Raw genomic sequence first — 14,542 nt, 5'->3', positions numbered from 1 at the left:
CATGATTGACGAAGGTTCGAGCGGATTTTGAATGCCAGCTTACACTCCACAGACTAAACATGAATAATATATTTATTAAAATAATTTTAATTATAATAAAGTCTTCATGTTTAAATGACGGTTTTTGGAAATGTGCAGGTATCCATACTAATATTATAAATGCGAATGTAACTCTGTCTGTCTGTCTGTCTGTTACTCAATCACGCCTTAACTACTGAACCAATTTGCATGAAATTTGTTATAGAGATATTTTGATACCCGAGAAAGGACATAGGATAGGTTTTATCCCGGAAATCCTACGGGAAGGGGTTTTTCTTTGAAAACGCGGGCGAAGCCGCGGGCGGAAAGCTAGTTTATTATATTTCTAATACAAACTTATTAGTTACAATTAACTTATTCAATATAGGCTTTACTAAATCTATACTAATGTTATAAAATTGAAGAGTTTGTTTGTTTGAACGCGCTAATCTCAGGAACTACTGGTCTGATTTGAAAAATTATTTCGGTGTTAGATAGCCCATTCGTCGAGGAAAGCTATAGGCTATATTATATCATCACGCTAAGACCAATAGGAAGCCACGCGGGTGAAACCGCGGAGCGCAGCTAGTAATTATTTATACAATTCTCAAGATAAAACTATTTCTATCTAAATCGAAAGGTACCAGAAATAAGCCGTCTTCAATGTGTCGAACACATTGCCACTAATCCAATTAAAGTCGAGAACAATAGAAACTATCCTGAAATCATAACTACATTACATCGCTAAAAACATATTTTAACAATAAAGGAAAAAGTCCCGAATACAATTCAGTCCGCTACCGCAATGAAAGTACTAACTCACGGACCTTTATTACGACGTCTTGAAGCGCAGAACTCTGTACAAAATTGTTTCATTAAACGCAAAGAAAGGGATTTCAATTCTGAACAAACATCTCGGGATATTTTTGTACTTGTCATAAAATAAACAGAAAGTTTGAAGCTATTTTCGTTTTACGAACAATGGATATCAATTTGATTACTTAATTCAGTGAGTTGTTGCAATCAATATTTTTATTTTGTTAAAAAAAAGGCTAGGATCGTTTCATAAGATCATATTAAAGTGAAACTTTTATTACATCGTCTCAAACTTTTTGGTCTGTGTAGCGCATGTCGCGTGACGCACGATACGTACGATAATAATCGTACAAATACGATAATTTTTAGTTAAAAATGTCTAACTATATTGTGAAAAAAAGTTTCACTTTTACCGTGGTTTCATAAAACAATAGAAGCAAAGTTCAAGTCTTATGTAATAACTAAAAATAAACTAAATAGCTACCTATATGAAATAATGACTTAAATATTACTATTATTATTCGTACTTGGCATCCTCTTTACGCATTATATAACATAGATCCTAATGGACATGGCTTATCATAACACAACCTACAGCGTGCCCATTTAAAAACTTTGATTCGTTATTATCTCTAGATGCGAACCCGGATTTACCCCTCATATCTATTCCGAAAAGTTTCACCACCTAATCGTTGATACGCATAAATAATTCATAAGGCGACCGTTATAAAACATAACAAGAACTGAAAGCCTTTAGCGGCGAGGGCCAATGTGGAAACATAAAAGTTGCTTGCGTGTTACCATAGTATAAAAAAACAAGTAGGCTAACTCCCGGCGCTTAGGAGCGCACTGTACCTAAACTCGCGATGCGCAGGGTTGTCACATGTCACATTGATATTTTAAATAATTTCATAAACAAAAACCGATCGCTAACAGCAATGGCGTGGCCCTCACGAGAACGGTTCATGAGAAAGAACCGAGCAGCGCTGTGTGCGTGCGTCAAGCTTGCGTACGTACATGAACAGAACGTGGCCAAGCGCTCCGCGTACAAATGGCACGATGTACCTTTGTTCGAAGATAACTTACTTATTATCTTTATACTATGGTGTTACAGTGTACAAGGAAACTTGGCTTATGAAAGTTAGTACGTGAACAAATATCGTGTAAGCTTTTAAATGAAAATTCATGGACTATTGTTATATTTTAGGACATAATGTTGCGTAACGACCTGAATACTAAACTTTTGCTGTTTCAGCTATAATTACTGGGAATTTTGCCATGCAAATAATATGTTAATTATTATTATGAAGATACATGTATGAGTGTAAAGGGGGAAATACATTTTCGTACGCATTATTTGACTACTACTAATAACCGAGAGCTGCCAATTGTCATACTAATTACTAACTAATTAAAATGTTAAAAATCACAAAAACCTTCAATTAACAAATAAAGTGAAAAAATAGGACTATACACCCAATATCCGATAAATATGATTTAAATTCAAACGACGCCGGCTCCAATAGTATATTTTCCGCGGCATATTTCCCAATAAACGAATTTCTTTGAGAGGAAATCGAGGGACCTTTGGCCTCACGTTCTTCATTTACGGACCCTGATAAAATGGTGGAAACAAAGATATATCAAAGGGATTGGATATTTAGTTGATATTATTGGATACTGGTTATAGAAGATTTATCGTAACGCTGACCACAGATTCAAAGGCATTGAACATAGATTCTAATATTGGCATTTGATCAGGATTAAATAGAGTGGACTTAATAGGACTCTTTTGCGAGAGATTTTATTAAAGGTACCAACTATGTTATTATTGGTTTATTAATATTCAAAGAATATAATTGTAGTTGTTTTAATATCTATCTGCATAAGATAATAAATACGTACCACAATCTGCATAGTATGAAATACGTCACGGAGTAAATATATTTTATTTATTTATTTAGACATACCATCAGAGTACACATAAAAATTATAACAATTAAATCTAAACAACTAACAAATATTATCTAATATGATTACAGGTATGCACAAGAAAACTTATATAATTACGTTACTGTTATTTTAAGTGCTTATATAAATATATAAATTAAATTCGTTATGACATCCATTAGTTCAATATAAGAAGTAATACACGGTTTATTTTTATTTTTCTTACAGCTCAATGACTTGGCTCCTATTTTATGTTCCGAACGAAAATTCAATAAATATACTGAGTGGCTTACTAAGTAGAGAAAGAACTTACTTCTGCCAAACATTGATTCGCTGTTGGCGCCGGAACAAATTTCAATTTTATTTAATAATTTGTCTTCAACAAAGCATAAAATTGCTCAAAAAAGGAGTTTCTTTACCATTTACTCTCTTATGTTTTGAGCACAATCATACTGTAAATAGCATAAATGTGTATTACTGTATTAATTTACGTAATTGCCAAAATTCCACACCGATCTACATACACCTACAAGTATATAACCGTTTATTCCTTACTAGCTGTGCCCCGCGGTTTCACCCGCATTGCTCCGCTCGTGTTAGTCTTAGCGTGATGATATATATTATATATATATTATATTATTACTACTATATATATATAATATATTATATATATTATATATATATATAGCCTATAGCCTGCCTTGATAAATGGGCCATCTAATACCGAAAATTTTTTTTTAATCGGAACAGTAGTTCCTGAGATAAGCGCGTTCAAACAAAACAAACAAACTCTTCAGCTTTATAATATTAGTACTAGAATAGATAATGTGTTTACATGTAAATAAATTAAAATAGATTGTAATTATATGCATAGGGCTATAAAATCCAATGAATTCTCATAATATTGAGGATATTGATTGAGTCAAGTTTACAGAAGGTGATGTATCGTTTACGTCTCTCGTAAACGAGGAAATTTTTACACTCTGCAAATATTTGTTGTACCGCCCGCTACGTACGGAAACATTTCATTTTAACCATTATTTATTGGACTTTTTAATTTAAACGGGTTATGTTTATCTTGTTATATATTTTGTTTTAAGATCTTTATGATGCAGAGATCGTAGATCATTTAAACAGAGCGCAATATCGCGCTGAATATTTTTTTTATCTGGTAATTTACTCGGTAGAACCAATACGAAATTTCCACCAAAGTCAATAATAACGTCGCTCACTATCTGAAATGTAGTGTAAAAAAAGCCATCGATAATAATATTTCGTTCATTTATAAATGAGAATATTAGAGAAACTAATTAATGTCATAGACACAGTACACGCAGTAAAATGTAGAGCCCACTTAAACTGTTTGAAACAACGTACTTAATACTGGACATTAATAAAGAAAATAATGGATTATTATAAACCCTCTCGCGACTAAGTGTAATGCAATGCAATTATTTCTCAAAGTAATCTAAGTTGTGTTGAATTGCAGCAAATCCTCTAGCGTCTACAAAGTTTACTTCTAAGTACAATCTAGTGTATCGACACCTGCGCCCAAGAGAGAGATAGCTATATTAATTAAGGAACGTCTCACTCGTGTGCGTTTGGAAAGGTCTAGAAATTAGTAGGTGTAGTTTTACGCATTTACACAACAAGAAAACATATTTTTTAGGTTTTGTGTGTTAATCTTGAATGAAGTGTGTATAAAATGAAATCAAATTTAGTAATAAGGTCATTCTTCTATAGGATTTTACACAAGTAGAAATTTATTTTATTTCAATTAATTTGTTATGCATACAAGTGCATACTTTTTATTTGTAAAATGACGTATTTTTCACATTATGTCAATTGTTACAAATTTAGACAGTATATTATGTCATAATATTTATTTTGGTAACCACAGATTGGTAACGGAATTGTAAATATTCAGTCATGTTTGCAATCGAAATTTTCATGTAAAATAATGAGTTTTGATATTTCAACTATAGTACTGCCTTCTATTAATTTCACTCAAGTTGTTCTAATTCTGTTTCTCTTATCACCTGTACTTGATATTGTGACTATAACCAAGAACATAAAGCTATTAGAAGATAATTTTAAAAGTAACATTTTTACTATTTCCCTAGCAGTGTTGTATGTAACAACTATAATATCGGCTGGAATTATTGCACCAACAAAAACTTTGAGTCAGTTAAAATCCAACAAACAAAAAGAATCAGCTGATACAGAATTAAAAAACGTAATAGCAGCTACAAATGCAATAAGAGACAATATCCTGGGAGCCTTTTCATTATTCTTCCTACTCGTAACATTACGCTTATGTGACTTCCTAAAATTCTCAGCCAAGTTAGTTGAATTCGCGAATTTGATGGCAAATTATGATCTCATAGACATAGCGTATGTTGAAAGCAAAATTGACTTATCGATTAGTAATATAGATTCGGAAGACGAACAGGATTCAATTCGTTGGCCATCAATAGCTGATTTCAGCAAAAGTGAACATTGCAAAATTCAGAAATTCTTCAAGTTTACACCCAAAAAAGCTTTATATACAGAATCTGATATAAGACGAGAAACTAGAATCATTAACGTTATCTCTGACGACACAAATACAACAAATACTCCAGAAATCAGTAAAGAAACATTTATATTGGAAAAACCAAAGTTAGATTGAGCATTGCAAAGAGAAGCAACACGCAAATATCGATCTTTTCATCATCAATTTAAAGTACTAATTAATTTGGCACAAAATTACATTTAAACGAGAAATGATAAATATTTTTAGTGCTCTATCAGGATCGTTAATAATTGTACAACTAATACTTATATTCCTGTTATTAAGACCTATAAAGGAACCAAATGTGATAAGAGATACTTGGTTTAATTTACAGCAGTATAATAACTATCCTCCTAATACTTTCAACATTCCTATTCTTGAATGTTCTTTTGGAAACTATGTGGGAGAGATTTTACTATTCCAAGCTACTACAAAACATCGAAGATAAGGAATTAATATGGCAATTTTACTTCAGCAAGTTTTCGCTTGGATTCACATGTTTCTTTGTCGCAATAAGTTTAATGATATTATTGGAGAAACTTATACATTTTACGATAACTATGGCGCAGCTACTCGACTTTGAACTTATGTGCAGACACGCAATATTGACGAAAAGTGATAAAACTAAGTTTTCAAATGCATCCTATATAGTGTCTGCTCTGAGTAAATTGAAAATTATTAGAACAAAGACATGAAGGAAATTAGTATCAAATATTTTGTAATTCAATTTTACGAAAAAAATATATTTGACGAAGTAAATATTTGACTTTTATTTAAAGACAACAGAACGATTTAGTTCCACTCTGATTAAGCAATAAAGTTAGTGATTACATTCATAGATTTGATTTTTTTATACATGTTGCTACGCCATCATCCTTTTTCAATGATATTACATATAAACCTCTAATTATTTATCTGTTACTTTTTCGTAAGAACAATTTTATTATATAATATTTATATTTAATAATCGTTCAATAAATGTTGGTTTACCAAATATTTATGGCTATTTATGGCTTATTTATGGTATAAAAAGTGGTATCTGCGCTGCTGCCGTTCAAAAATTAAAATACTATATTTGTCACTAGATTGTCATTCCGTACAAAAAATGGTGCCAGATACGTTAAAAATAAAATAAAATCTAGTTTGAAATCCATATTACAACAATATGCCATAATTTTACATGAACCATAACCAGATCCGGTAATACAGAAGAAATGGACGTGAGCTGCATTATACTCGGTTGCTTTTTACTTTTCCAAATGGCAGTCATACTGACAATGCTCAATCCAATGTATGATATTCGAAAACTCCTCGTCTATTTCAATAGAGCGATGAAATCCTGCAAAGCGTACTACAGCTCAATCGCCCTCTATTTCTTCGTCATTATATACTATGGTATGTTTATCCCGTTGCTGAACATATCAAAACTAATATCTAACAAGATTCCGAACGAATACGAAAAGTTGGTGCTATTGAGCCGAATCGAGAGAAACTATTTAATCGCGGGGTTCTCTCTTTTCCTGTTTATCGTACTGTACGGAGTCCGAACGTTAGTTTCCTACGCCGCAAGCCTGCTTCATATATCGATGCTCACAAGCGAAACCCTAATATCGCGGAAAAAGAGATTTCCTTCAGAAAATATCTTGCCCAATTTGTTGCGTGTGAAGAGGTCAGTGTCCTACGAGAGTATTCTATTCGCAAACGAAGAGTTGAGGATGATACTGAAAAGAGTCGACTTCCCGCACAACAGCTCTCCGTCTATCTTGGAATAACCAATATAAACACTTCCTAAATAAAAGTTTCGAATAAATTCGACGCCATATTTCGTTTCTCGTTTCTCAGTTATATTTTGTATTGCGAAACCATCGGATATCGTCTTGCACGTAAAGAATACTGCCAAGAATTCGGGAATTCCTTGGAATTACAACGGGGCGAGAGGCGACGGGAAATATTCGAAAAGACAAGGCCGTAAAAATAAAATGCTACACTGCAAAGGGAAAGAAATGTCAAGTTGGAATGTAGGGTGTGGAAGGAGGATGGAAAATCCAGTTACATAAGTGTTCCACTAGAATATATAGGCGATAGGGTGAAATGTGTGAGCAACTTCTGGCAGTCACATAAATTATACGTCCTATTTTTTCCCTTATTCTTATTCCTTATTAGCTACAATTTTGAATGGTTGTGGGAATATTCAATAACTCATTGATAGATCACATGAATATAAAAAAATTGAGGAAGTCATCGCTTATGTATTTACTGAACCATATTACTATTTATTAGTAATTCATCGGTAAGATATCGTATTAATAAAAAATGTAAACCATGCAATGAATGTATTTTATTGTTTCCCTTTACATCCTATAATGGATAGCTTATTTATAATTTGAAGTCAAATACTGTAAAGTACTGTACTGAGCCATTAAAGTGCAAGTCCAATACTGTCCAATAATTAACAATCATCTCATTAATTAGTCTTGATTGCTTGTTATCACCAGTATTAGATAAGCAGGTATATACTATAGAAATTGTCTAATATAACAGATTAAATTTATAATAATATTATAAAGCTGAAGAGTTTGTTTGTTTGAACACGCTAATCCCAACAACTGGTACGATTTGAAAAATTATTTCGGTGTTAGATAGCCCATGTATCAAGGAAGGCTATATATTATCACGCTAAAACCAACAGGAACGGAGCAATGCGGGTGAAACCGCGGAGCACAGCTAGTAGATTATATGGATATTGATTGCAGCCAGAAAACTAAATCGTTACTCGCCATAACCACTTTTCCCATAAACATTCAAGCAATTCGCTAAGAAGTTTAAACGACCCCTCAACTAAGAAAACTTCTGATTCAATTTTTTCGTCCACAAAGTCCTCATAAAGTATTACTTTACGAATTCATTTCATTGGCTCTGCTCAGCCGTGCGGAAAAGTTGGGAAACAAAAGAAAGCTAAGCCCTGACTAGCGAAGTGCTTACCAACCGTAATTATGTCAGAAAAAACTATCGAATCGGTATTTGCTTTAAGATTTATTTCATCCCAGAAAATCCTCATTTAGTTACTGGAAAGTGGACGGAACGATGGTTGTGTGTGGTGCAAGTTATAAACCACACACGATTAATTGTATTAAATAAATATTTTTTCCACTGATCAATGTTGGTATGAACTTAAAAAAAAATATCTTGTAATAAGTGCAAATGAAAATAATAAGAGAATACGAATGAAACCTTTGTTGATAAATTATCTCCGTTATATCTCATAGTAAATTATTATGTAAAATACCAAACTTAACACCAATCTGACTCGTACATCGAGCATGAGCGTTAATAAAAAAAATCAGTCAGATATTTCTTCATCTGTTATTATATGATTTTCAAAAATGTAAATGTCTATCATTTTTCAATTCCAAATATTTATATCTACAAGAAAATTAAATATTGTGTCTCCTATTCCTATCATACCTTCCCAAACACATAGGAGACAATACGTACCATATCATTCGCTTGTGGTTTAAACCACACAGCAGTAACATACACTTAAATAAACTTCCATAGCTCCTTTTTACCGAAATCCTTTGATCTGACCAACTTTTTCGATTATTCGACCGTGTCGTGATGTTACCAATGATACATTTTATTGGCTTAATGGACTTTTTGTATCTTATTTATAACTTTTGTCTTTGATCATGGCGATAATCCGATCTGAGATTTTCGTTTACAAAATATGTTTGAAGTTTAATGTTATTAGATTTTCGCTTGGTATATGTATTTATATTTCTTCTAATATTGTGATGATATAAATAGAGTATTGATAAATCAATACCTTTGTTGTTCATATAGCAATATCTTGTTGAAAATATTTATAAATTCAATAGTTTTGGAGTTCTTAAAAATAATTAAATTAACAAAACAAAATTAAAAATATAAGGGTTGTTGAGAGTGTAATACATTCAGTTTATAATCAAGAAGACAGAGATCGAAATTTATTGGAAGTTAAATAAAATCAAGTATAAATTGCAATGCAAGGAACTTTTTATCAAATACATAAATAAAATTAAACTTTACAATTTTCGTTATAACTTTAATATCTAAAATCATTGTCTAAAATCCACATATCCTCGATGCATGCTCTCCACGCATTTGACCCAATTTCCTTCATGCGAGATTCACAAATCTTTATATTATACGCATATAAATCTCGAGGAAAATCCAACCAGAAAACCGCTTCAGCCAAACACTCCTTTTATTTTTAAATTCTTCGCACACTGTCAGCATAAACAAGACTCAAGTATGCTCTGAAAATGCTTTCAACTGAACAAAACTAAGTAAATGTTCGCATAATGTCAGTTTAACCATAAAAATTGTCAAAACACACCCTTAGCATATGAATCGCATATGCATGGTAAGGAAGCGTTTTGACATTTTTTATAGTATTTGACAAAATGTTCCTTTTAGCATGTACCTATATCGAAATGTGATCCGCTACATCATCGTAATGCTGGTCTGCTTTAATCGATACTCCTAATTAAGCTTCCTAATTATCTCTGTGCTCTAAAACACGTTTCTACATATTATGTGATATTATCCTCAATAAGCCAACGCAAATCGGTCAAGCTCTTCAGGAAATAAAAAAATACACATCATATCAATGGTAAACAAAGTTCCTTTTAGATTAGATAGAAATTAATTTCATCTTAAAGGCTCATTTCTAAATTATGAGTTTGATATGGAAAACACATTTAAATTTATCGAAGGTAACTTTTATGCAGATTAAGCTGACCTACTATCTGTTGAAATCTTGCTTCCAGATTTGGTACTTTTCCGAAATATTTTGACCTATAAATTTCGTCAGAAATCTCGTATTTGATCCGATTACTCAATGTTTTTATTAATTCTGTCGAATCTGAATGCTAGTTCTATCAAAATCAATCTGTAGATATTAAATTTTTATATAGTAAAATGTTATATACTACTAATATTATAAAGCGGAAGAGTTTGTTTGTTTGAACGCGCTAATCTCAGGAACTACTGGTCCGATTTGAAAAATTCTTTCGGTGTTAGATAGCCCATTAATAGAGTAAGGCTATAAGGCTATATCACGCTAAGATCAACAGGAGCTGAACAATGCGGGTGAAACCGCGAGGAACAGCTAGTTTGTTATAATTTTCGTACATTGACTGACTAACTTGAGTAGGTAGGTAGACTTATGGACCTCACTCATGTCTATGTCTATTCCATTTTATCAATTTCAAAGTATCATTTAATGTTTAACAGATTTAGCTTTAACATCAGTCTTCTCTGAGGGTGTGGTACCGCGACCCAATTTATTTCAAAACCTCGTTTTCGTACATAGATTCAATAGATAGCTGAATGCAATGGGCGAACATTAACCCAAAACGAAGTTTTTAAATTAGCGCAAACCTAGTCTTTATTAACACATTTACCCAAGTTTAGAGTTCAAGTATTTTAACCCGCGAATAATAGGGTGAGAGAATCTGTCAGGGATAGCATAATAGAGATTTCCTCAGCCAGAAAGAGATGGATATAGCCGTGCTAATGGCCCCAGGCAAGTTGGGTAAAGGCTCTCATAAATAAATGAGGGAGTGTGTACAGTTTTTCCCGTTTTTTCGGGATCCGTAAAGGGACAATGGTTCAAAATGAAACGGTTAAGGTTTTGTTGATCCAAATTATTATTTCATTATGAAAAAAAATTATGTCGAAGAATACATTACGTTTCGAGAAGTCGTGGTTTAAAAGCTACTGATTTTTTATTCCATTACATGTTTAACAAAAATGAATGCGTACAATTCATAAACACAACTTTGTACATGAGAATAAGGTCACGAAAGTAATTGCATAAACAAATAACAAGTAGAAATAATAGAAATTGATCTACCACATGAAAAGTGATGAAAACTAATCAATTTTATTTGTTTTCTAAATCTCACTTGAAAACGTTCCATTATTTAGACAAGCTTCGATCAAACTAGATTTTAATTAAAACGTTGAATCAATGGTGTTATCTCTTCGTAATAGAAAAGTATAACATAAATTATGCACTAATATACTAAATACTATGCGTAAGTATTTAGTGAAACCCCGTGATCAAAGTAATTTGGACTTCAAGAACCTTTCTCTGTGCTTTCACTATTCACCGACCATATTTTTGGCCTGTTAACATAGAGTATGTTTATAGACTATTTACTAAGTCTTAACTGATAACCATATATTATTTTTGTAAACGTTATTTACGAGGTATTTACGAGTATAGCGCGAATATGAAAAATATAATACATGCAGACTAATATAATGTCGCAGAGACGCTAAAAATATTAGTGGTCACACATAATTTTTCCCACCTGGCGTAAATTTTAATGAAATAATTTTTCAGTTCTCCCTCAAACCTACACGTTACAAACATTCATTTACACTGAAAAACATTACATTATTACATTTTAAAAACATAAAATTGTTTTAAATAGTTACATTTAATTAAAATACCAAGTGAAACTGGGTCTTAATAGAGAGCCTACTAACATTCAGAAGTACGGTTCATTACGCAACTTGGTTAAAACAAAAGAAAGTCACAAAATATCCTCCTTTCGTTTTATTGAGGACTTTCAAAAGCTAGGGCGGGGTACGGGTGGTACAAGTTAGGAGCGATTTGATGAAGTTTTTTTTATATTATGCGGTGATATTGTTAATATCGTACAAAACCTTAAAAAATACCTACGTAATGTAATAGTTCAAATTCAAATTCATATTCATTCATTTTTTATAGGTTCTTAAATCTGCTCGTAGTTAAGCGTGATCTTTCATCATTTCAAATTAATATTTAAAAAAATAACAGATAACAAAAATGTATGAAAACGCTCAGAATACTAAAAATATTCCTTTAATAAATATAACAACTGCGACTACTACTAAGAAAAAGTTATATTACACGAATGCATAAAGCACACGCAAAAGGGAAACTGAATTCATATTTGAATATTTTGTTTTTTTAATATAACAGGTAGGTACATTTATATATTAAGACTATGTTGATATCCCATTCAACAAATTTAACATTAGAATCGACATCCCTCCTGTATCTAATAATATTCATTAAAATTCCCAAATTCAATACCGGATACTAAAAACGCAATTGTTCATTTATTGGCGTCAAGGGCGGGGCCGTGTGGTCCAATTTAGAAGCGAACATCACGCGCCGTGTAATGAAGAAACTTCTTTGAATAATGCGACGTGACTAATGAAATAACTTATTTCTTGGAACACTTAAAATGATGTTCGTTCAAAAATCATGGGCGCAAAAGAATGGCGTTTCTTGTGTACTTTTTAAGAAGGGACAGTTTTATTGCTTCTAACATGTTGCTAGCGGAATAACTGAACGGAATATCTTTTATATATTTATTATAAACTTTACAGTTTAATTGGTCTTCTGTGACTTGCTTTCGAGGAGACTAAAGAATCTCAAAATATCAAGTTTTAATTATAATTGTACTTGCATAGAAAACAAGATACAGAGCAATATAGATAAATTATTCTGCACCTTATTTATATCTTGACTTAGGATGCTTTTCCACCAATAATTTGCGAGGATGTGTAGAGAGAATTTGCTTGTAAATAACCAATAGTATCGCTTCAAACGCTAAACGTTTCAAACAAACTAAATGAAGCAATATGATTGGTTATTTACAAACACATTCCTCGCACATGAGGTGATGGATAAGCACCCTAATCATCAAACTTATGATCATTTAGAATCAATTATGTGCTGTTCTAGCAACGGCTTTATCATCCGCTTCAAAATTTGATTAAACATTAAAATGACACGACTAAGAAGGCAATGACGTCACGTCTCGTGGATAATGATGGAAACTTGACAAACGCAAAGTGAATATTGGAGGGAACCTTCTTTGCGATGTGAATTTTAATTTCTCCGTTTAAATGTTTGGGCCAATTCGTGTTGGAAATGAATTATTGGTGCTGGTTGGATGGTTCGTGGGAAATATTAGGGTGAAGGCTATGTAGGTTTAAGTTTGGTGAAATGTGTAGATTTTAATAATAGAATTTTCTTTTATTTGTTTTTTTACATAGGTAGTTAAAATTTAACTTTTAAAAGCTTTCAAGTTATTTCTTTTCATGCTTTTAATGTTATTTTGATTATAAAAAGAAATGATTGATGAAAGATCCGTTGTTAAATTTAAGCTTCGTTTAGTTAAAACTAGCTGGCGATGTTTGACTAGCCCTAAAATATAGCCTACTGTTGTGGGCAATTAATATATATAAATCTCGTGTCACAATGTTTGTCTTCTATGGACTCCTAAACCACTTAACCGATTATAATAAAATTCGCACACCATGTGCAGTTCGATCCAACTTGAGAGATAGGATAGTTTAAATCTCAAATCGTTTTAGAGAAAGCGGGCGAAGCCGTGGGCGGTAAGCTAGTATACATATAAAACATCTTTTAACTATAGTATTATCTAGTATTAAATACACTCATTATTATTAATTATAAATTATTTAAACATAATTATGTATTGATGTACTGTATAATCCGTCTTAATAAAGTAACCTGTACTCCGTTTCTGATATCCAAGATACAGGCAATAGCCTAGTTTGGATATCACTGTACTAGCAACCTTGTAAACTAATCCTACTGTTATCACATTTAACAATGTAATGTTTGAATATTTTGGTTAATAAGGATTTTTATTTATTTTATTTATTTATATAATAATTACTCATAATTTTAAGAGCTAAGATAAATAATGCTATTTATCTTAGCATGAATAGGTAACCATATCAACGTACACGTACAACGTACATAAAATTTAAAATCAAAACAAACAAATACGTAGCAAAAGATATCACAACAACCAATATCGAATTACTTGCACCACTCGATAATCCAAGTGCGTTCAAAGATCAAACACAGCGCAGATACCTACGTCTGGTATAACCTTAAATATTAACGTTTATTTCTGTTTTCGAGACACCCTCGACGGGATTTGTAAACAACCTTACTACTTTGTTTTTGATAGCGCTGAGTTCGTTCGCTTATTTTTCGCTTGTTTACACGTGAAATATTGAATTTATTCATTTCGCCGATATTATTCCTGAAATAGATATCGATTTTTGTCGAACGTTTCTTTGTTGGTGCGTTAGAATAAATTAAAAGTCAATATTGTGCTC

At 32.0% G+C, this 14,542-nt stretch overlaps 2 protein-coding genes across 2 annotated transcripts in view; one reads left to right on the top strand and one right to left on the bottom strand.

Annotated features, from left to right (window-relative positions):
* LOC123698597 (acetylcholine receptor subunit alpha-like 1) overlaps positions 1–14,542 on the bottom strand; it is a 204,427-nt gene that overhangs the window by 178,459 nt on the left and 11,426 nt on the right. The gene's annotated exons all lie outside the window — the stretch shown is intronic.
* LOC123698598 lies at positions 6,481–7,641 on the top strand. The gene has a single exon (XM_045645307.1). The coding sequence runs from the start codon at positions 6,553–6,555 to the stop codon at positions 7,108–7,110; it is 558 nt and encodes a 185-aa protein (XP_045501263.1). The 5' UTR covers positions 6,481–6,552; the 3' UTR covers positions 7,111–7,641.

This window comes from Colias croceus, chromosome 16 (assembly GCF_905220415.1).
Source record: "Colias croceus chromosome 16, ilColCroc2.1".
NCBI lineage: Eukaryota > Metazoa > Arthropoda > Insecta > Lepidoptera > Pieridae > Colias > Colias croceus.
Note: the sequence above shows the minus strand (reverse complement) of the source record. Positions and strands in the feature narration are given on the sequence as shown.